At 37.0% G+C, this 23,726-nt stretch overlaps 1 protein-coding gene across 10 annotated transcripts in view; it reads left to right on the forward strand.

Annotated features, from left to right (window-relative positions):
- LOC100872342 (receptor expression-enhancing protein 1) overlaps positions 1–23,452 on the forward strand; it is a 35,635-nt gene extending 12,183 nt beyond the window's left edge. The window contains exons 1-9 of one of the 10 annotated variants that reach the window (XM_086903095.1): positions 9,524–9,952; positions 10,079–10,510; positions 10,685–10,764; positions 11,501–11,735; positions 15,217–15,334; positions 16,169–16,316; positions 16,391–16,547; positions 18,463–18,634; positions 20,785–23,452. In XM_086903095.1, coding sequence (XP_086759221.1) covers positions 10,199–10,510; positions 10,685–10,764; positions 11,501–11,735; positions 15,217–15,334; positions 16,169–16,316; positions 16,391–16,547; positions 18,463–18,634; positions 20,785–20,828 — 1,266 coding nt within the window. In that variant the 5' untranslated portion in view covers positions 9,524–9,952; positions 10,079–10,198 and the 3' untranslated portion in view covers positions 20,829–23,452. Of the gene's footprint in view, positions 1–9,523; positions 9,953–10,078; positions 10,511–10,684; positions 10,765–11,500; positions 11,736–12,443; positions 12,999–15,216; positions 15,335–16,168; positions 16,317–16,390; positions 16,548–18,462; positions 19,762–20,784 lie in introns of those variants that run through there. The other 9 variants (XM_086903091.1, XM_086903096.1, XM_086903089.1 and 6 more) reach the window with 9 other exon arrangements.
- The last annotated feature ends 274 nt before the right edge of the window (positions 23,453–23,726 follow it).

A 23,726-nucleotide genomic window follows, 5' to 3' on the forward strand; every position in this document is an offset into this window, starting at 1 on the left:
TGTTTAAATTGTTCTAATATCGAAAGGTATTCAATATTTCTTGATTTTAGATATTTAATTTTACATACTTTGGGAATGCTATACATAGAATGCTGAATTTTAAAAAAATTCATGGAGAATCTTAGTGACCTCGATTAGATTGAAATTCCTGAAGATTCGTAATTCGTAATAATTGAAAATTTATTTAAGTGATTTTGTATTTTTTATAAATATAAAGATAAATAGATTTTATGTACATTTATACTTTACTGATTTTTCAATGTGTGTGATATTCGATTGAAATTTTAGAATTCGATATACGCAATCTTTTTGTATTGTATTGATTTTACATGAATATATTTAATATTGTATCGATTACTTATCAGCCATGTTCTTATTTTTCCTGTTTTTTTTTTTTTTTTTTTTTTTATATCCCATTATTCAATGCCTACATCTATATTTCTGAAAAAAATATTTAATCGACGTTTCAACAAATTTTTATTTTCACCATGGATTGTCAAAATTAATGTTTCTGCCAGTATGAAACTGTTTGAAATGATCGATGAAATACTTGTGCAAGTATTAGAGTAGGTATTACGAATATAATGGATCGGAATATTTGCAAAGCTTGTTGAAATTGCAAATAACATTCACGATAATATTAACGTAGCGAAAATTGTTTTAAATAATCGTATACAATTGAAAAATGTCATTATTTCATGATATTTATAACGATTAATTTCCTATTCGTTTCTTCGTAAGTCTTATGATTTGTTTTATAATAAGATCCTCTCCAAAAAAAAAACTCGTTTCCTCGATTTTAAAACAATGACAAGAAATAATTAAAGTATCGTTGAAAAAGGTTCATATATTTTCAAAAAATCACCATCCTCGTCCTTTAATTTCATTCATATTTCCTTCGTTAAATTGTTAATTATGATAATAGAACGAACGAGAGATAGAATATATCTAATAAATCAATCGAGAAAGAATTTTTTAGAAATCCTTTTCTCTATCCTCGAATACAATATTTGATCGAGTTGAATCCTTTGACTCGATCGTGTCACCTTTATGGATTGCTCGCATGATTCTTTGTCGCGGCCATTTTCGTAATTAAGCGAGCGTTTACACGCGAGGCGGTTATATCTCACTCTCCGTGAATTATTCTCATCGAGTTATTAACCGTTGTTGAAAGAAAAGAAACAGAAAGAAAAAAAAAGCTGCATCGATTCGTGACAATCCTCAAAATTAAGAACACGAGATGAATCACGCGAAATCGCAACTCGAGATACAAATTTTATTACCTTTTCAGTATGATTCTCAATGCTCGATTCTCTAGCCTCGACCTTTTTCCTTCCCCGTTACTTTCTTCGTCTTCGGTTTCTCGTATATTTTCGATTCAAGGATAGCGATCCGAGTAACTCCGTTTCGTCTGGCCCCCCCCCCCAACTATCTCATTTTTAAAGTAATTCACATCACGTAATATTTAGCAAATTTTAATCAAAGAAACGTAATCGAAAATGTTTTAATAATTAATATCCCTATTTTTACTTATTGTTTCTTATTATAAAAATTGTATCAAATTAAATAAACTTTCGTTTGTGAGTGCAAAAACTGAAATAATTCAGTAAACATCAAACAGAAATTTCGATTAAGACCCAATGCCTCGAGGATCACATATGAATTAATCATTTTCGAGGTATCGACAAAAATTATTATATTAAATTTTTACCACACGATTGTCTCTTGTCTACTGTTTCTATAAACACGTAACTGATATCACGAAACTTAGCATCCGTCCAGAAAGGTTGGATGTTGTTCAAAATGCAAAAAATATCCTTGGTCGAGGGAAATTACAATTAATATCGATTTTGTGACTGCACTCGTTCTAATATCGATTATTTTATATTTCATTCTCGCATTCTGCCGATTTAATAAAGGATCCGTGAAATGGCCAACCTCTCCATGGAGAGATAAATATAGCGATATTAGCTCACCCATTATACATTTTGAGTGCCAGTAGCTATGAGCTGTTTATAGAAATGGTAGATAAGCGATGCTCACATACCGACACACATACTGGCACGTACACGTATGTATACACTACTCAAAATTCAATTGAACGGTATAAATATAGTAATAAATTTTATCAGTATCCCCAAAAATTATTGGAACGAATGAAAATTATTCGAAATCATTGCGATCCTTCGACCTGACACGTGCCCTCCAACTCGTTGTCCCGATAATTAAAATTCTCGTTTCATTGTTTAAACCTATCTCAAAAGCCCATAAAGTACATCTTCTCCAGATTTAACCCAATACAAAAAAAAAAAAAAAAAATATGATATGTGAAAAACGAAGAAGACTCTTCATCCAGATCGAATTAACGGGAATTGTGTCTTGGAAACAAAGAGCCGAGGATTTTTCCTTTCTTTTTTTTTTTTTTTTTTCACTTTCCTTTAAGCTTTGTCATCGCCTTCAAGGACGATGAGCTGGCAACAGCCTTTCGAAATACCACATTCCCGATATTTCGTTGCAATTTCGAAGTTGCTCGATTGAACGAGACTTTCGAAAAACTTTCAGAGACGTTACTATTAGATAAATCGAAAATTTTGGATGAAGTTTGACCATTTTTTTCTTCCAAAGAAGGAAACTTTTGTTTAAGTAGAGAAACTTTTTCGCTACTCGAATTTTTCGCTACGGAAAATATCTTGAGCGGAAGTTGTTATTCTATCAATTATATTTGCATAATTGCATAATTTACATATTGATTATTTAACAATAAGTTGTAATGAATTTTCTGCTCTTGGTAGTGAATCTAATCGAATCGTTGCTCGATCGAAACTTATCGCGATACAACATTCTAAGGTTTTAATGAAACCCTAGAATACATTTAACAATATATTTAAGTTTCGAAAAATAAAAATTTCCTCGTCAAATGTTATCTATTCGAGTTGCAAAACTGTTCGTACGAACAATTTACATAACAATATTCTATCATCTTTCTGAAACTACAACTACACGTGTCTCAAAAATGTTGGTAAAACGTTTCAACATTTTCCTTCGCAAAAAAAACTTTCGATTCTCTGAAATATTATCTCACACTCGTGTCTAATCTAACTTCTCCATTGTTTCTCCAAATTTCAATATTCATTTTTCCACGCGCGTGTCCCAATCCCGATTTTCAGGCTCGCTTAGCTCCCTTATTTATAGCCACCACTTGTGTCTATTCTACGCTCGCCTCACCTCAGCGATATGTAGCTGTAGATCGGGTTGATGCTCCTTGTCCCCATCTGAAAATAAACCGGACACGCTCTCGTTAAGATGTTTTCGTCGCTACCCCCGCCCCCCCTCGTTTAAAGTTTCAAAATGAATCGTCATCTACCTGTACCCACTCCGTGTGAACAAGCATTAACAGCCCGTTTAATAATACGTGTGTATATATCGAGCGTAGAGCTGCGTTTCCCTTTACCAACAAAGCAAAGAGCGACCAATCAAGACCTCGAGGAGAGATGATCATGATTTTCGTATCCGTCGGAGTTTTAATTAATGGAGAAGAGATAATGAAGAGGGACTCGAGGGAAATTGTGTGCTCGAGAAGGGTCACGATTAAAATAGAAAACTGGGTCGACCCTGAAGCCCGATGAAAAGTTACCTCGGTAAGAGTATCGAGCACGTATCCCCGTTATCCCTGTTTCGGACTCAAACCGATATTTTTCTCTCTTTCTTTTCGCGCGCTTCAATTAGGAGATCTCTCCAAGTTATATGGAAAATGGATGTGTTATGTATTATGTATGAGGGAGATCGCACGATTTGGGGGTGAAAATTGTGGTTTGTGAAAATTCATATTGTTTTCAAAAGGATGGTGGAGTTGTGGCGAATTGTGTTTCAGTTGTTTGGATGTATTTTGGCAGCCAGAGAGGGATCGTGGTTGGTAAAATATTTGGAGAGGTGGATTTTCGAAAATTTCGAACACGACGATTTAAATAAATATTGGTGCTTGCTTTATGCGAGTATCTATCGATGGGTTAGATTATGATTTGTGGATTTTTGCGTAGTTTAAATGTGATATTCGATTAATACGTGAAGGATATTAAAATATAAAATGATAATGATATATGTACAAGGTTTTCTCGTGATATATTGCTATGTTGTTTAGTAGATAGATTATTCAGAATATGTTCAATAATTGTAATAATGTAATTAGTTAAATTTTGTTTATAGTATTCAATTACCATACAAATATACATATATATATAAAGAAAAGGATGTAATATGTATGCAAAATACATGAAAAATGTATATTTGCATAAAAATTCATAGTCTGATGATAAACTTTTCACTTTCCATTTCTTACCCTACATTCCTCGATTGGCATTGTTCCAAGTAACTAAACTTCTGTTATTATCTGATTCTGGCTCACTCTGCCATGCCTGCATCAAGAATAAGACCAAGAAGTAAAGTGGTTCGCGTGACATAGAATACTAGAATACTAAAAAATACAAATATAATCACGGTATTACTTTAATCGTGTAAGAAAAAAATTATATTTGCCTTTTTTCTTTTTCAATATTTTAATTAAATTACGCAGATCATGGATAACGTCGAGGTTCGATTTTAGAAATTAAATGGTAAGGATAATTACCATTTAGCTATACAAAGGTTATTTAAAAAGAACACCTACATATCTCGTTATTTTTGGTTTTATGAAAAAATTTCATAAAAGTTTTGTATAAAAGGAATTACAATTTAGCGATAATATATATATATATATTGTTTTTTATAATCGAAAATATTTTGGAGATTTCAAAGGTCACCTTCATTTTTGAAATGAGACTATTTTTTTATACTTTGGTTAATTTTTATGACCTTGACATTTTCTATTCTATATGTTAAAAAAAAAAAATTATTAGAATTGATATTCTATTGTTCATGCTCTTCTTGTTTTTCACATGAATGAAATTACAAAAATGAAATTAATAAAAATATCTTCAAAACTGATAATTTTTCGATATAAATGGATTTTTAATACTTTTTTTTTTACCGAATATATAATTCCATTAAAAAAAAAAAAAAGAAATATTACAACCCCTTCAACGACTTGCGTTTTTTCTTTCGTAGAATCAAAAAATAACGCAGATACAATACGCGCTTCCATTTATTAAATGCCCCACCCTGTACATCCGGACACTGCTGTAGTCATAACGTTTTGCAAATTCGTACAGGAAAATTTCGAATATAAAAATGGCAATCGGCATTGAGAGTTTCCTCCTTTTTACCAAGCGTACAATGGCCGCAACTCCCCCCCCCCCCCCATTGGAACCTGTTACGGGAATACAATGGGGAAGTAAATTTTCTGTGGACAATATAAAACAATGACTATTCTCTTTTGCGTTTTGTATCGAGCCATTACAGTTCATTGACAACGTTACGCCAGTCTCGTGAATCGTGCAGATTTTGTTTCCGATCCTTTTCTTAAAAAAATAATTTTATATCGAAAAGATTATTCCTACACCTCGTAGTGCTGCGTTTTTTCCCCACTTTTTTTCTTTCTAAAAAGCTACAATTAGCAAAGTTTTCGGATACGTTCATTTAGAATAAAATAGGATCGATGTGAATTCGGCGCGGTATAGAGATATCCATAAATCCATCAAAATGACGGATTTCGAATTTGTTATTCTTGAAATTAGGGAAACACGCAGATGCTTTTGGGAAAATTAATATTGATTTATAGAGGTGATAAAAAACGTATTATTCGTATCTATCGCATTAATAAGTTAATTAATATTCTTATAAAACAAGATTTTACCAAGTTTGAATCTCACTTATGATTTAATTAGATTATTCCTTTATATAATAATACGAATTATGTAATAGCAATGTACAATGAATATTTTATTATAGAAGATCACGTTAAGAAGATGTGTTAGATGTTGAATAAATGCATTTTCTTCTTTTTAATTTCCTTATATTTCAACGCGAACATATTCAAAGAAAATTTATCGCTTATTGATACGTGATCCCCCTCCGTGTTATTTTTAACTCTAATCTTACCTCATCCGTGAGGATGAGAAATATAAATAAATTCGCAAACGTTCAGTTTATTTCTTAACTTCTATCATTAAGTATATATATATATTAAATATACTTCGAATTATATTTCGTTATTATTACTACTTTATACATCACAGATCATTATTTTACAAACAGTTAAAAATTTTTCACAAAAAAAAAAAATACATACCCAATATTTTCCAATCAAAGATAAAATTTCCTGAATAATTCGATTAACATTTTCCTTAAAAATTCTTAAAACATTTAATTCGATTGAATCAAAAAAAAAAAAAAAAAAAACAATTCCATCCTTGCCTACACTGTTTCATCACGATCTCCCCTATTTCCAATCGCACGAAGTTGAGAACCGCTCTCATCGTAATAAACTCGTTCGTCCCGGACAGGTTTTTGCACCCCAGTCCAAACGTTCCGCAGGGAAAACCCGTTACAAATCGGAAATGGGGCCGAAATTCGGGACGGTTGAGAACCACCAACTTTTCTTTCTTCTTCTTTTTTCCCCCAAGGAAGGAAAAACAGACGCGAGATGACGCAGTTTCACGTTAGACGAGGAGGAGGAGGAGGAGGAGAAGCCACGAAGGCGAAACGTGACGGAATCCAGGCTAAGCGCGAACGAACGACAATGATCTTGACCTCGTACGAATAAACGGCGTCATTGTACACGGTGTGCTCGCCTCTGCGTTTCCGCGAACCAAGCGTACGCGTGCGCTTCTCGTGTTTACAAGTCAAGCATTAATAAACACGAAAGAGAGATCGGGAACAATTGGCGCGAACAGCGTTTATTCCTTCCCTGTCGATCGACGAACGTGCAAGATTTTTCAAGATTTCTTTTTTTTTATCCATCAACGGGACGACGTTCGAAGTGAATTTAGGGGATTGCCCCGCGTAAAGTCTGGAATCTGGTTTGATAAGCTGGATCGATACCATACGGATGGATCCAAATTCATCTTGCTCTGTTATTATCTTTCTTTATTATTCGAAAATTATTCGATAAAAATCGAATATGGGATAAATAATTGGGATAAATAGTCACGAAATTACGAATTCGTTCGTTTCTTATTCGGCACTGGTGAGTCACGTGTCGTTATATCGATACGCATGAATTTTTGTATAATTATCAATTTCTTCCTTCCAATTTATGGATTGGAAGTGATTTTAACGAAACATTACTCCCAAGTCCAATTTTTTAAACTGGCTTTTACATATTCATTCGGTATGCATGAGTCTGGACATTTAAATGTTTCTTGTTCCATTCCATATTGTACTTGACCGATGATCGAGTACGTTTTTAAATAACGATATAAGAACGAACGAGAGGAGGAACAGGACATATAAAAATAATATAAGAACAATAAATAGATAATAGAAATCGTAGGAATGAGATAATATTGAGAAAATTGATTTGGAACGATAATACGGGAAGATAGCGAACACGTGAAGCAAATACTCTTTTCGACTCTCATAACCATCAGTCTTATGAATTTCTTAAAATAATTTTTTAATAAGAAAAATTAAAATTATTATTACACGAATATCCTAAAATTTTTTTCAAAAAATACCAAAGTTTGGAACATTAAGAAAATGTAAATTGGATAACTCTTGCTCGCAAACAGTTAAAATTATAATTTTTCCTATTTGAACGAATAATTATACATTTCAATAACTTCTTTCATTTCAAATAAGAAACATGGCCAAATAAAATTGTTCATTTCGTTCCATCTAAATTGTTCAAAATCCAAATAACTATCATTATATATATATATATCAGCTGCGCGTATTGATCGCACGATGAAACGTGATATCGACGATGGAAATACATCGATTCAATCAGGGATTCGTTACGCGGAGATTTGATTACACGATTGTGTGTCTTTAAATATACGTACGATTGAGAAACGAGTCGTTCACGAGTCGCGCGTGGCTCGCAAATAAGTGGCCGAGGCTGAGAAAATGCTAAGAAGCAAGAGTGTCTTTCTTTTTTTTTTAATACGATTAACGAAATATTCAACGTTTCCTTTTCATATTTTTATCGGTCACGTGTATTCATCATTATCGATGTTTTATTTTTAATCACTGATTATGTAATTTAAAAATTTATTGGCAAAAGAAATTTTGTAGCCATGCTCGATATATCTATCTGAAAGTAGATTATATATAAAGTTATTACGATTCCTATAATTTTCCAAAGATAATTTAAAGTAAATAATAGAATATGATTTGGTATAATTAAAAGTTTTATATCTGCTGGATATATTGTTAAAAGTATAAATTTTTCGAACTTTTTTAAAAAAATATTACGGCTTCTATAAAAATTAAATTATTTAAATAAAAGACGTTCTCTGCTTTCTAATCGAACTGTTGACTAGAAAACTGTTTAAACGAAGGAAAGAAAATATACGCGTATCTAATTTATTTGATTAAAAATCAATTTCGTATTCAAATTTCTTCCTTTTACTACTTAAAATTTAATAGAACGTAAGAGCACGTAAAGAGAATTTCGATTAATCATATTTTTTCATCTTTCAGAGAATTATTATTTGACTCGCCGAGTTATTTCCTCGTGCATTTACGATTCTTCTCAATTTCTTTGTCTTTTTAGTCACCTGGATCAATAAATTTTTCCTCATACTTTACTTTAAAAGAGATATATAAAATATAAAGATTGAACAATACATTTTCTTTTCGTTTCTTTAATAAATACAAAATATATTAAATATATTAAATACACTATCATTTTGTTCAACGTCGTAACTCGTCGTTTCAATTGCTCTTTTCAAATTTCAATTCGATAGTTCGGATATTTATAAATATTTGTAAATTTTTAAATAACTTTCCTTGAGAACGCGTAATTGTCATCTTCTAATAACTAAATATATTTCTCAAAATATTTCTCGATTCGTAATCCTTCGCACAATCGAAATTTGCAAAAAATGGAAATATTCCGTGAAGCTCGTTAACACGCAAATAGTAAGCACAGACTGCGCACAAAGGACGCCCTGTTACGCAATCAAATAGCGACATTGGTGACAATCATCGAATTACCTGCGATGCACGATCAACCGTAGTTTCACGCGATTCTCGTTGGACGAACCTCGATAACCGTCCTGCAAATCTATCAAACGAAATCGAAAGCGCTCCAAATTTAACTACATACACCACGATAATATAATTTATCATCAAAATCACCCTCTACTTTTCATCGAATGAATAAAAAAACGTGATCGAAATATTTATATGTGAAACGATCAATTTATAATTTTTCATCGAATAAATCCCCTAAATAAAGAGAAAAAGTCCTGCTATTATTCCGTTCGCGAACAACTGCGAGGCAAATGTTGACGAACACGCGTCGATAAGAAGCGATCGAAATCAAAGAATCGAATTCGTGGTCGCGTGACAGCGGCTTAAGGCGCTAAAATAGAGTCCGTGGACCGTGAGTGTGGTCGACACGTCGGTGCCAGAACGCGGCTACGCATTTAGTCTTTAACTGAAAGCATCCGCGGCCGGAACAAGAGCTCGAACGAGAACGCATATCGAGTTTTCCTCCACCCCTTTCCTCGAAACGAGTCGATTCGTAGCCGTGAAACGATCATGTGAAACATTCCTATCGGGAGGATGCAACAAGTGCATCGAGGCAGAGAGAGAGAGAGAAAGAGAGAGATCGATTCGGAAAGAACCAAGTTGGAAGAAGAAGGAAGCTGTCCTGCTACGATCCCCCGAGAGCTCGTCGTGATCTCCTCCTCCTCTCCTGCTAATTATCTTTGCAATCAGCCACGTCATTCGTTTCACGTCCACGGAACGATCGTTCGAAAGGATGCCCCGTGTCGATCAGCTCGTACAAAGTCCGTGAGTTATCATCATCTCTCGTGAGTTAAGAGAGAAAATCTTCACCTCGATTTCTGTAAGCTATCCTCCCTCTCTCTCTCTCTCTCTCTCTCTCTCTAGAGATATATTCTCCTTTCAGAGAGATCGAGTTTAAAGGCGATATATTTCAAGCGATTCGTGTTTTTGGTTGGATGTTTTCCAGTTTGACGCGTCGGATCGGGGCCGACGGGGATCGAAAAGAATTCGGAGGGGACGGTCGCGAAATATAGTCGAGAATCCAGGCGAAGGGGGAGGCGAGGCGAGAATTTGGGCCGCGTGTGGAATGGAAATGAAAAGGGAGGAGCCTCGACCGGATGAACTCGAGGAAAATCCGTTTCTCTGGATCGTATGCAAAACGGGCGCCCCCCGTGTAATAATAACGAGCTTGCACGCCGTCGTTCGATACTGCGCCGACCAGATGCCGAAGAAAATGAGCCTGGGCTTCCTTCGAACGCTCGCCGCCCTCCTGGTAATCGTAATGCCCCGATCGCTCACTTACGTTCTCCTCTATCCGATTTTCAGATTAGTGTTCGGCAATTTGTACCCGGCCTACGCTTCTTACAAGGCGGTCAGGACGAAGAATGTGAAAGAATACGTAAGTATTCATTCTTATCACGCTTGAATTGTTTCTTTCTTCGTTTCTGCAAACGATAATCTCTTTGTCTTTGAAATCTACCTTACCCCCGACGAGCCAATTCGAGTAATAAGTGATAAGAAGAGACGATTATTTCATTGAGAAAATTAAGTAAGCGATAGTATCGTTTTCCAGGTGAAATGGATGATGTACTGGATCGTGTTCGCGCTGTTCACGTGCGCGGAAACCTTCACCGACGTCTTCTTCAGCTTTTGGTGAGCAAGCAAAACTTTCGCTCGTGTTTCACGACTCGCCTCTTTAAGGGCGTCGAATAAAAGAGGAGAGGCCGACCAACCTTCCCCTCCCCTTTCTCCGTATAATCCGAAATAGCCAAGGGGTTGGTCGTCGCGGTGGCCCCGTTTTCTGCCGGAAGCGAATAAAATTTCGTACGAGTCAGTCGCGGGGCCAATAAACCGAGGTGAACCTCTCGCCACAGGGAATTCCGAAAGTCTAATTTCGGCCGAGATGGATATTGGCTTACATGCACTTCTGAGGATTCCACCTCGGCGTCTCATCTTCCGTCTCTGTTCCCGTTTCTCCCTGCGCTCTCCGTGTGTGCCAGATCTGCTCTCTCCCTTCATACTCGGATTACCAACCAAAAAGGAGAGGAGCTCTCGTGTATTTCTGGCCAGGAATAACTTTCTCTCTCTCTCTCTCTCTCTCTCTCTCTCTCTCTCTCTCTCCCTCCCTCATTCCCTCCCCCTTTCATTTCCTTCGCCATCGTCGTCGCATCACTACCCTAACCGATTTCTCGCTTTTTTTCTTCTTTGTTCTTACATCCGCTCGACGATGACGTTCCCTCCCACACCCTCCCCCCCCTCCCCCTCTCCTCGTTTAATAATATTTCGTATTTCTCTTTTCAACCGAACGAACGTAATATCATTTGTCTCGTATTTCTTTTTTTTCCTCCCTCCCTTTCCCTCCCCCCCTTCGTTTCTTTCTCTCGGCCAGGTTCCCATTCTACTACGAGATCAAGACGATCCTGGTCATCTGGCTACTGAGTCCGGCCACCAAAGGGTCGAGCATACTTTACAGACGCTTCGTTCACCCGGCGTTGATCCAACGCGAGGCTGAGATCGACGAAGCTCTGGCCCGCGCCACGGAGCAGGGTTACACGGCGGTCTTACACCTAGGATCGAAAGGTGTGAACTACGCCACCACGGTTCTCATGCAAACAGCGATCAAGGTAAGTTTCGAATCCTTCGAATCAATCCTTGATTTCGCTTATTAATAAACGACCGATTCGAGTCGATCGTTTCGTTCGTCGATATATAACGAATCCAGAAGGCAGAAATAAGGAAATTGCAATCGAACAAAACGATCGACGAGATTCTTCTCAACCTCACTTGATATATTGAACCGCTTTAGCACAAAATCAAGCTTTGTGCCACGAGCCACTCCTCCCAACACGCTAATCGTTCGATTTTGTTTCTTTTTTTTTCATGGTTTTGTGTTTTCGTTGTCCTGCACGCCTATCCTGCACGCCGCGCCGTTACCGCCTCTAATAAAAAATAAATAAAAAAAAAAACAAAACAAAATAAAAAAAAAAAAACACCAACGTCGACCACCATCACCACCACCACCACCATCATCATCACACCACCATCGTCTAACCACTGCCAATCACCGTCGTCCCTTTAACAACTCGTCGCTTATCGGAAAAAAAAAAAAAAAAAAAACACCATGTGTTATACGTGTACACGGTGTCTATTGTGTTCGACCTGTTGTAACATCAAACATTCCACGATGTATATCTGTGTATATATATATGTGTGTGTGTGTATATATAAATATATATATATACAACCATCGAAAAAAAACAAACAAACAAATAAAATAATAACATCAACTCAAAAAAAATACATATTGGGAAACGAACGGAACCGGGGGTCAGCATATGCTCAAGCCCGATCAAATCGTCGCGAATGAACAACAATCATCGATCCAATCGGCCTCGGCGATTTCTAGCTCGGCCAAACTTCCAACAACCTCGACACCCAAGGAAAAGAAGACGGACGAGACGGACGGTGCACCGAAGGAACCGAATCAACCGTTCCCAAGCATTAGCTCCGACGACTTGATCCCGGTCGAGTCGATACCAAGCTTGTACAACGACTTGAACACGGACGACGACGAGCTGGCCGAGATTAATCGGGCGGAGGAGAAAATTTTCAAGATGCCCTCGCCCAAGAGGAGCTACAGGACGAGGAAGAGCAGGAGGGATCGTTCGGGGTCGAGCAGGCGGCTCAGATCCCGTACCCGCGACAACTACAAATTCAGCGACGAGGAGTTGGATCACCAACAGCAACACGTGTCATCCCCCGTGGAGATCTGAGAGGCGGAGGGAGAGGAGGAGGGGGCAGGAAGGGGCAGAGGCGTTCGAAATGTATAGGGTTTTCCTCCGAGTTACCAAGATTAGATTTAAGCGTGTATCGCCGCGAATTTCGAGAATTGGGGGGAGGAGGGGGGAGGGGAGGGGGGGACAAGTCGAGTTTTTCTTTTTCTTCCTTTCTTCTCGATTTTGAAAAAAAAAAAAAAAAAAAAATTGTAGAGTTCTTTTTTCTCTCTCCTCCCCTCCTTTTTTTATTTTTTACTCTCTCACGCGGTATACTTTTAGGAAGATTATTATTATTATTATTATTATTATTATTATTATTATTATTATTATTATTATAACGATAGATTATATATATAAATATATATATATATATATATATATTATGTGCACGTGGTGGAAGAAGACACGAGATATGAAGAAGAGATTTTTTTTTTTTAATCGCGGGTTTGATCCATTTATGGTTACTTCTTTTTTTTTTTTTTTTCCCCCCCTCCCTCTCTTTTTAACCGCGTGTTTAAATCGTTTGTTACGTGTGACACATGCGTTTGATAGGGTATTTAAGATTGTACGATGTATTTTTTTTTTTTTTTTTTTGTTTTATACAAGATGTTTACGGCACAATATATAACCTCGATGTGAAACCTTTGGTTTAGCTTAGATAAATATCGTATTGAACTATTTGCCGTTTGCCTTTTTTTCTATGCGATGTCTCTATGCGATTTGTATACCGATTGTTTGTTGTAATCGATTAGGATTTAAGGATTTAATAATATTTCGCGATCGGTATCGGAATCGATACGAATATCACGCGATGATAATTTTAAATAAACCGATATTGTGATATCGTGGTGCCTTTCTGTATCGTCCGTCGAACGATCTGTACGATAAATTTCAGTCCATTGTTACGAGCTGATGTACTATTATGCTATTTAAAAAAAAAAAAAAAAAAAAAAGAAAAGAAAAGAAAAAAAAAAGAATAAACGTATCAAACAATCGTATCTCGAAATACTTTTTTCACGACGAACGATGGAGTTCGTCCGATTTATACTTATGGCTCGTGTCATCATCACATTTTTAACGTAGGGTTCGACTTGTATTAAAAAAAAAAAAAAAAAAAAAAAGACAGAGTTTAAGACTGCGTGCGTTTAAAATCTAGTAAGAAACTTCCAGTGTATAGAGATCCTTGCAATTCTGCATATACCTGCGAACACCTGTTATATCCATCGATCGCACGATTTGAAACGATATACCGTATATTTTATACACGCGTAACGACGACGAACATCGAACGAGAAGGATAATATATTCTTCCATAGTATAGTTTATTATTACGATTGATTGTTAAAAAAAAAAAAAAAAAAAAAGAAGAAAAAAGGAAAAATCTGTACAACGAGCAAAAAGTAGCAAATTCATCTTCGCAATATCCACGTTGTAAATCTATAGTAGACATTGTTGTAGAGATATCGTTGAAAATTTGCGAAACACCGAGGGTAAATGTGCTTGAAAATCGAACGAGGAGTAATATCGTCATCGTGACGCTTCTTAGAAAGTAAGACTTTTTATATCCCAAAGATTTTACGCATACGATTATTAATTATTGATATGTTTCATTTCTTTTCTATTTTTTTTTTTTTTTTTTTTTTGTTTTTTTTTCTTCGAATAAACGCATTCTATCGAGAACAACTTGGTATTGACTCCTCTCTCTCTCTCTCTCTCTCTCTTTCTTTTTCTCGCTCCATTCTCATTTACTTTAAAACGTTTAACGCGCGTATCATCCTCTCATCGATCGATTCCTCTCTCCCTCCCTCCCTCCCTCTCTCTTTCTCTCTCTCTCGCTCGTATCGAGAAAATCTCGTCCAACGAGTTGGTCCAGTTAATCAAGAGTGTTCTATCGATGGACACGCGGAACGCTGGCCGTTAACTCGGTTCGCCAGGATGAAAGTCGGAAAAGAAAGAGGAGGCGAGAAACCGCAACGCGTTCTCCCATTGTTGAACCCGGCCTAGATCGATCTCTTAGAGACACGCACCACAGATCGAACACATGCTCCAGTGTCGACGGATAACACATTTAACACCTTTCTCGGGTTGGTAAGAGTTTAATTTTTTTTTTTTTCCCCTCTCTCCCCGTTCTTCCTCTCTGTCTCTTTCTTCTGTATTCCGCGTTTTTCTCTTTCTTTCTTTCTTTTTTTTTTCTTCTCTCTCGTTCTCGAACCAAAAATCGGCCGTTTCGATCGAATGGATTTCTTGACCATCTCTCGATACGATCATAGGCTTTATTATACGTGAGAGAAGGATCGCAGGTTAAAGAAACGTGGGATTGGTTTTTCAGGGCGGTGGCGGCTTGGTTCAGCATTTGAAGAAGAGCTACAGCCTGAGCGACCTGACCGGCGAGAAAGAGGACGAGAATAGAAACACGCCGCACATGCACGACGAGACGGACATGGAAGGTTATTGGCCGATTATAGTCCTATTCTCGCTTCTTTCTCTTTTCTTTCAATTGCGAGGAAGAAACGTCGCTTGTTATTTTTTTTTTTTTTTTTTTTTGTGATAATAAACTGATTAATCGATTTACGCGATCTCGGCGAGTTTGAGATACGTGGTTAAGGGTGGTGTGTAAAGTTTCGAGTTATTCGCCTCTGAATCTTTTTTGTTCAATTGCGTATGTCAATGTATGAGTCATAACGCGATCGTTATTTATTAATTGTACTCATAATTTGATGAATTTTTTCAAATTCATCAAATTAATAAGTGACTCGAGTAATTTGGATCGTTTAAGAGTCGTTTTATGTTTTATAAACACGTCTTTTGTTCGGTGAAATTTTTAAGATCGAAGGTTTGGTTAATTCCCTACGAAATTACACACGAATGAATCACGAATGATAAAAGATCACATGGAAAAATTAAAAAGTTTTCGAGAAAATTGAGAATTCCAAGAGGACAAAGTTTCATTCTACGTTTTTTCTTATCTATTTTGTTTCTATTCAAGAATCAACCAAGATGTATATTTAACAAATTTTCAAATTTGATTCGCTCGAGTCGAAAATCATTCTTATTACTTGTATCTCAATTTCAGAGACACCCTGTACAGAATTCAACGACACGGTAAAAATCAAAGCTGAATCTGTTATAACGTTTGCAACAAACGTTATATACGTTACGTATTTCAAACTCGAAAATGAACAATAAAAAAAAAAAAAAAAAAGGACAAATTTTTCTCTCCCTCGTATATGCGAATTATATACGAAAATTAATTACAATTTATTTCGATCGAAATGGTACAGTGGAACCTCGTCGAAGAGAGCACGTAGGGAGAAGAGGGTACAGCCCTCGTCGGACACAGTCGAGCAGCAATCGCGTGGAGATGTATTTTTCCGAGGTGGACGTGGACGTTAGACAACCACGATCGAGAGAGCCGACAACCAGCTTAACGTAAGTACCATACTCTCCTTTGTGGAATAATCGTTGCGGGATCGGTGTTGTAAAACGCGAATCCCCCGTTTCAGCAACATAAGGTCCTCGGACGACATATCAAGCGGATACAGCAGCGGGGAAGCGCTACAATCTAGCCGTACATCTCAAGGCGATTCGTTAGTTCGAACATCGAGCGTCGGTGCAAGAACACGGGCAAAACCTCGCTCCGCAACGAAGAAGACCCCAGAGGTACTAAATTCAACCGGTGGAATCCCTATAACAACGTAAATCAAGGTTTAATTCTCCGCGCTCCGTGCCTCCCAATCTCATTCTCCAATTGCTCCAAATGATGATGGCGTCGAAATAAACCCCCCCCCCCCCCTCGAGATAAAAGATCCGCTCGCAAAAAAGATCGCAAGCTCCTTTAAATTGCCACGATCCTTTGTAAATTGGATTCAATATGCGATTGGCAATCAAGATTTTCTTTTTTTTTTCTCTCCTCTCATCCGAGTTTTCAAATTTAAAATAATATATTTCGTATCGATTCCGTTTCACTCGTATATCGTGTGCGTAAAAAATCTCACGTCGAGCTAATTTTTTCTCTCACGCGCCCGTAAACAATTCGATACTTCTGATCCTTTCGCTACTACGAGCAACTATAGTCGCTCTGCACAAGATGCCAACCACTTAGATACTATGGGTGACTATGGATGCCAGTCATTGAGATACTAGGACAACTATAGTCGCTCTGCACAAGATACTAGCCACTATAATCGCTCTGCATAAGGTGCCAGCCACTATGGGTGACTATCGCTCTCTATAAAATGCTACTGAGATACTAGGGCAACTATAATTGCTCTGCACAAGATGTTACTGAGATACTTGAGCGACTATAGTCGTTCTGCACAAGATACCAGCCACTGAAATATTATGAGCCACTATAATCGCTCTGCATAAGATGCCAGCCACTATGGGTGACTATCGCTCTCTATAAAATGCTATTGAGATACTAGGGCAACTGTAGTTGCTCTGCACAAGATGTTACTGAGATACTTGAGCGACTATAGTCGTTCTGCACAAGATACCAGCCACTATAATCGCTCTACATAAGATGCCAGCCACTATGGGTGACTATCGCTCTGTATAAAATGCTACTGAGATACTAGGGCAACTGTAGTTGCTCTGCACAAGATACCAGCCACTGAAATATTATGAGCCACTATAATCGCTCTGCATAAGATGCCAGCCACTATGAGTGACTATCGCTCTCTATAAAATGCTACTGAGATACTAGGGCAACTATAATCGCTCTGCATAAGATGCCAGCCAGTATGGGTGACTATCATTCTGTATAAAATGCTACTGAGATACTAGGGCAACTATAGTTGCTTTGCACAAGATGTTACTGAGATACTTGAGCGACTATAGTCGCTCTGCATAAGATGCCAGCCATTATGGGTGACTATCGCTCTCTATAAAATGCTACTGAGATACTAGGGCAACTATAATTGCTCTGCACAAGATGTTACTGAGATACTTGAGCGACTATAGTCGCTCTGCACAAGATACCAGCCACTGAAATATTATGAACCACTATAATCGCTCTGCATAAGATGCCAGCCACTATGAGTGACTATCGCTCTCTATAAAATGCTACTGAGATACTAGGGCAACTGTAGTTGCTCTGCACAAGATGTTACTGAGATACTTGAGCGACTATAGTCGCTCTGCACAAGATGCCAGCCACTATGGATGACTATAGTCTCTCTCTATAAAATGCTATTGAGGTATTAGGAGTAACTATAGCTCTGCACAAGATACTACTGAGATACTAGGGGCGACATCGAGTATCTTTCTCTGGCATTTTGTTTTTATCAATTTTTCTTTTCAATAAGCACCGTCAAAGGAACTCGAATTACAAATGTGGCTGCTGAAGATCTTTCTCGGGCGCCGTGCACATTTTTGGTTGGGTAGCGAAAGGGTTAAGTTCAAATTTCGAAAAATCCTCTTGAAAAGGACGTGGCAACAAGATTGGAGCTAAAAATTGGACCGATCGCGCCGAAAATTGAGCCTTGATCGATCGACAAAGTTCACGCCCCCCATTTATTCCCCAATTATTTCATACATCTTCCGATTTGATAATAAATTTTTGTGATATTTGAAGGACTCGGGAGAGGATTCCGACAGCATCGATCCTCCCTCCTCCAAAAATATCTCATTTCCGCCACCTTTAAATCTCGTCACTCCCGAACAAGCGCTCGAGATCTTGCTTCTGCTCTCGCGAAACCGTAATGTCGCTGATTATATCAATTTCGATCGTGGCCCCGTTCTCCCAGGTAACGACGATTTACTTAAACACACCAGTCAATCAGGCCCGGAACTAGAAATGGAAAAAGAATCACGAAAAGAAAGTGTCGATAGCTCAGATACCGTACGAACGGTTCAAACCCTCGAAATCGACCCCGAACAATCGTTCACCCTGGTAAGAGAAACGAGCGAGTGTTCCGCTAGCTCTGACTGCCCCCCGACGACCATCGTTACGGATGAGCTTTGCCAGAACAAGTTCGAGGAGCTTAAACAATTGTTGAGCGACGCTCGAAAAGCTGTGAACAACATCGTTCACACGCAAGAGAAGTTGCGGCAGAGCGACACGTCGTCCATCGTCGAATCGTGCGATCGAAAATTGAAAATACTCGGCGAGAGGATGAGAACGACGCGTTGGAGGAATCCAAGGAGATGGCCGACCACGACGACGACGACGACGACGACGAGGAGGAAGCGGTGAACGGCTCGTTGGACGTTTGGACGACGCCGAGCGTGTCGCGTAGCAATTCGGATAATCTCGGTCGAGCTGGAAAATATAGGAAGAAACCGGCGCCTAGGGCGCCTCTCGCGAGGAGCGAGGAGAAGTTGAACGAGGATGGCGGAGGCGCGTTGAAAGCCACTTTGGTGATTAAAACGGGAACGTTGAAGAGCTTCTCGAACGCGACTAGCAGCAAGGAGGTGTTCGTCTCGGACGCGAGCAAGTCGAAGGGGAAGAGGTCGAAGAGGCAGAGGACCAAGGAAGGTCTCTCCAAGTTGTTCACCATCCCGAGGAACATGTTTCAGAACGCTTTCCACAGGGCCAGGGAGGATTCCGACGAAACTAGATCGAGCAGCATCGAGCCAACGATCGTCCAACTCGCGCCAAAATTCTCCTCCTCCTCGTCCTCCTCCTGTCAAGAGGGAGGAACGAACGACGAGAAAAGCGAGAACGATACGTCCAACGAGAGTGCTTACGTGCTCGCGCCAACCGATGATGGGAAAGGGAAGGATAAAGTGGAGGACGTCGAAACGAATAAGGAGAGAATGGAGGATGTCGAGTGGCAAAAAATTGGGAAAAGAAAATTGGAATCGGATATCTTTTAAAGAAAGGAAAAAAGTTCGATTTAATTGTTGATATAAATTGATATAAATAAGGTTACACGGGTCTTTTTGACTGGTTCTCGTTGACAAATTAAATGAATTCAGTGTCACCAATCCTTCCTCATCATCCTCACCCTGCTAGATACTTTATCGTACCGGAAATCTGGAGAGAAGAAACGGATTAATTCGTTCGTTCAGATCGTATGAAAATGTTTCTAGAGTGTTTTGTGTTAATTAGACCACTAATTGTTTAGCGAGTGTTACTTCTAAAAACCTGCATGATATTTAATTATTAACACGATTACTTAGCGATGCGAATTATTAATTGTTAGTTGCTTCGAGAGAGAGAGAGAGAAAAAGAAAAAGGAAGTGTAACTCTGGAAACTTTCGTGGAAATTGTTTGATCCTTCGTCCCGAAGAACGATTTTTTATTTTCCAAAGAGAGTTTAAAATTGTCACACATCGTTGGAACTTTTAGTATCCATAAAATAACAGGCACGTTAAAGAAATTTTCCTTTTCCCCTCTGGTGATTATATATTCGAAAAAAATTAATGCAAAAAGTAACATCGAATCATTTTGTTATAGATCTCATAATTTATTTAATTTTGCTAAATCGTGTAAACTTTTTATTGTATCGAATGTTATATACTTGTTTTTCAAACCATTTCAATTCCTTTTCAAATGGCCATAAACGTTTCACAAGAATGAAGACGTATCATCATTACTTTTTCTTATTCTTATTATATGAAGATTTTAACTAATCACAACGATAGAATTGTTGTGAAATGTAATGTTTGGGTAAAAGAAGTTCCACTGTATTTATATATATATTTTTTAATTTCTACAAATAATATTCTCTACGAATTAAAACAATCTCAAGGACGAAAGACAAAAAATTTCCCCCGTAAAAACTCCAAAAATATTGCATCGAAATTGATTTTCTTCTTCCTTATATATCATAGTATATTTTCTCTACAGCCAGTGTGATGTGTCAATCATTTCGAGCATATAGTTTTAATAAATTAAAATTATATATACATAATTATAAACATCTATAACACTCGTTAATCTGTCTTTCAGATAACAAGCTTCGCCACTCTCCCTCGCAGCAAGAAGACAAGTAAGAAGAAAGTGGCATGAAATTTGGAAACTGTTGCTGATCGCATCAAGGAATAAGATCGACCGTTTTCCTTCCGTTCATACCATTTATTTGAACGCGTTTGTACGTAAACGATCAGCAGCAGCATAATCTGAACCAATCGAGAGAGCATAAAGAGAATGCATAAAAGGAATGGCGACATTGTGGCCAGCCACCGATGTTGTAATATCGTTTGTACATAACTATATAGTTTCTCATAATTTCAATTTCAATTTTGAAAACGAGATTACTTCTCGATACTTCAGTATAAAGGAGCACCTAGTTGAGTAGTCGTACGAGAACACTTTTCGATCGATCGAATAAGTTAATCCCATTAACGCAACCATATAATTAACGATAATAAAAAAAGAGAGAGGGAAAAAGAAAAAAAGAAACCAATTTGATTGTGACGGAACGTGTAACACCGTTGCTCACGGTCATCTGAAAGATACTCCTATTGTTCTCCTTTCTTTTTTTTCTTTTCTTTTTTTATTGCGTATCCCGAGACTCACGCGTAACGTTGTTTATACGAATAATATTATTAATAGTAGTTCGATCGAGTTTTATATATATATATATATATATTATATGTTTACCACGTTTAAAAGAAGAAAAATCTGGTGCTTTTTGCACTCCATCTTTGCTTACGATCATGCATAGATTTATTAACGAATTAATCGCGATGCATTGAGATTCGAAATCGCCTGGAATCCCCATTTCTAAGCTTTTTTCTAAACCGTAGTTCTGGTATTTTGTGAAACGAGTCGATCGTAGTGGAAAGAAAGAAAGAAAGAAAGAAAGAAAAAAAAAGAGGATAAAAGTTCCGACGAACACGCGAAGAGAAGAATGACGCGTGTGACAATTCCATGTAAGACGAGAAAGGTTAAATGAATTCTATGAAATCTAGTCATCAAACAAAACGTACTCAGGCAACTCTCGAATAGTGCCATTTAAAAACATTCAATAATTTGTCTATATGATTATATAAATAATAGTAATGGTGTGCGGTGAATAACTTTGCTAAAAATAATAATGTATAAAATGAATCATCGCACTTTTTCACGAGAGAGAGAGAGAGAGAGAGAGAGAGAAAAAAAAAGAAAAAAGAAGAGAAAGAGAGAGAGAAAAAAAAATTAGAATTCAAAAGCGCTGCATATGTTTATAAACTCTAATAATAACTGTAGATAATTTATAAGATCCTGTTAACGACCAGCGACTGTAATTCTATAATTATGAAAACATTACTTAAGACATAACATGTACTATTCGCTTTTGTGTACGTTCGTTCGAACAGTTTCAAACTGTTAACTCTTACACTTCCTTTATAATCTAACTTTTACTAGGAAATGATCTCGAGGAATAGTAATAATAATAAAAATAATGGAATTGAATCGGATATATATTTGCCGGAGAATTTTAATTTCAAATTATGCATCCTACATTTTTATATCGTTAAACCATCGTTTCCATCTTTGAAATTGATGGTAGGAAGGAAAAAATTTTTTTTCCCTCTTTCCTGAATAAACGATGGTCAATGAACACTCGGACGAAATTTAATTTTCATTCGACGTTGAAAAATTCATTTTCCAACGGAAGAGGATCACACTGAGATTTGCGAAATTTTCTTTCTACTTGTGTAATTTATATTTATCGAAATGTATTTTACTCTTGCCTCGTAATCGTATCTATTTGTTATTGACTCTTCAGCGCGCACGGTACCGAACAGAAAATTGACGCACAAACGCAATGTGATTGTTTCGAGCGTAATTGCACGTAAATTGCAGACGTTATCGAATCCATGGATATAATTTATAATCCGTGCTATTCCTTAACGGTTCCCCTTGCGCGAACGTTGGGCAAAGAGGCACGTTGTGTCGAGGAATGGGAATCAAAAACGCGGGGCGTAATATCGATGTCGATCGAATTGAAAATTCGAAATATATAATTGTTGATTTGGAGTAAAGATTCTTTATGGACGAAAATGTCTCACAACAAAATGCAGCTAATGCGATAATAAATTTTCTCTGCTCTTAAATTGAAAAATCAGAGATAAATGGAGCTTTAGCTTGAAAAATTTTAAATATTCAAATATAACTGTGTTTTTCTTGATTCAATATTTGCATTCGCTGCATTTTTTTTTTTTTTTGATAAATTCGAAATTTGTCGAGGAAATTTTGTAATTTACAACATCGTATCGTTCTTATATTCTTAGCTAACTTAGCTATATTTTGGCTGCGATTATATTACGTTTGCAGGAGTAGACGAGAACATGCTCAATCTTAGGAATTTTTGCTCGTACTTGATGGAAGAGAATTAGTTGTGAACTGTTACAGTATCTCCATTGTTGTTCGAGCTTTGTTCTTTGTATAATTATTGATAAGCCTTTTTGGTGCATCGATCGATCGTGCATCGCAAAACGTTATATGGTGCTGCAAACTTTTTATGTTATTTTGTAATTATGCATCTTGGCATCGCGAGGAAAAAAAGAAAATGTGATTTGAATATTGAAAAAGATATACCGGAAATATTGCGAAGAATGATGGACTAGATTGATTAACGGCATTTTGGTTTAAGTATGTCTGTAGTCAATAAAGTGAGATTAAAACATTATTATATGTGAATTTGTTTACGAATTAATTGTTTCTGAAATTTTATAAAATGTAAGTATTCAGAATTGTGTAATGTTAAAAACGAAATGTTTTCGCTGTTGTACAGATTTGGTATCTGTATATATGATTTACAATAAATTGAAGTACTTACATTTTTTTATGAACAATAATAGTTTTACCAAACCTATCTAATACATTCATTTTTGAAAATATTTGATATTACGTAGTAATAATTATTTTATTTCGTTCGAATTATTGGTTCAATTTAAAATGTT

Source organism: Apis florea, unplaced genomic scaffold, assembly GCF_048593485.1.
Source record: "Apis florea isolate Af1SG1 unplaced genomic scaffold, ASM4859348v1 contig_2274_pilon, whole genome shotgun sequence".
NCBI lineage: Eukaryota > Metazoa > Arthropoda > Insecta > Hymenoptera > Apidae > Apis > Apis florea.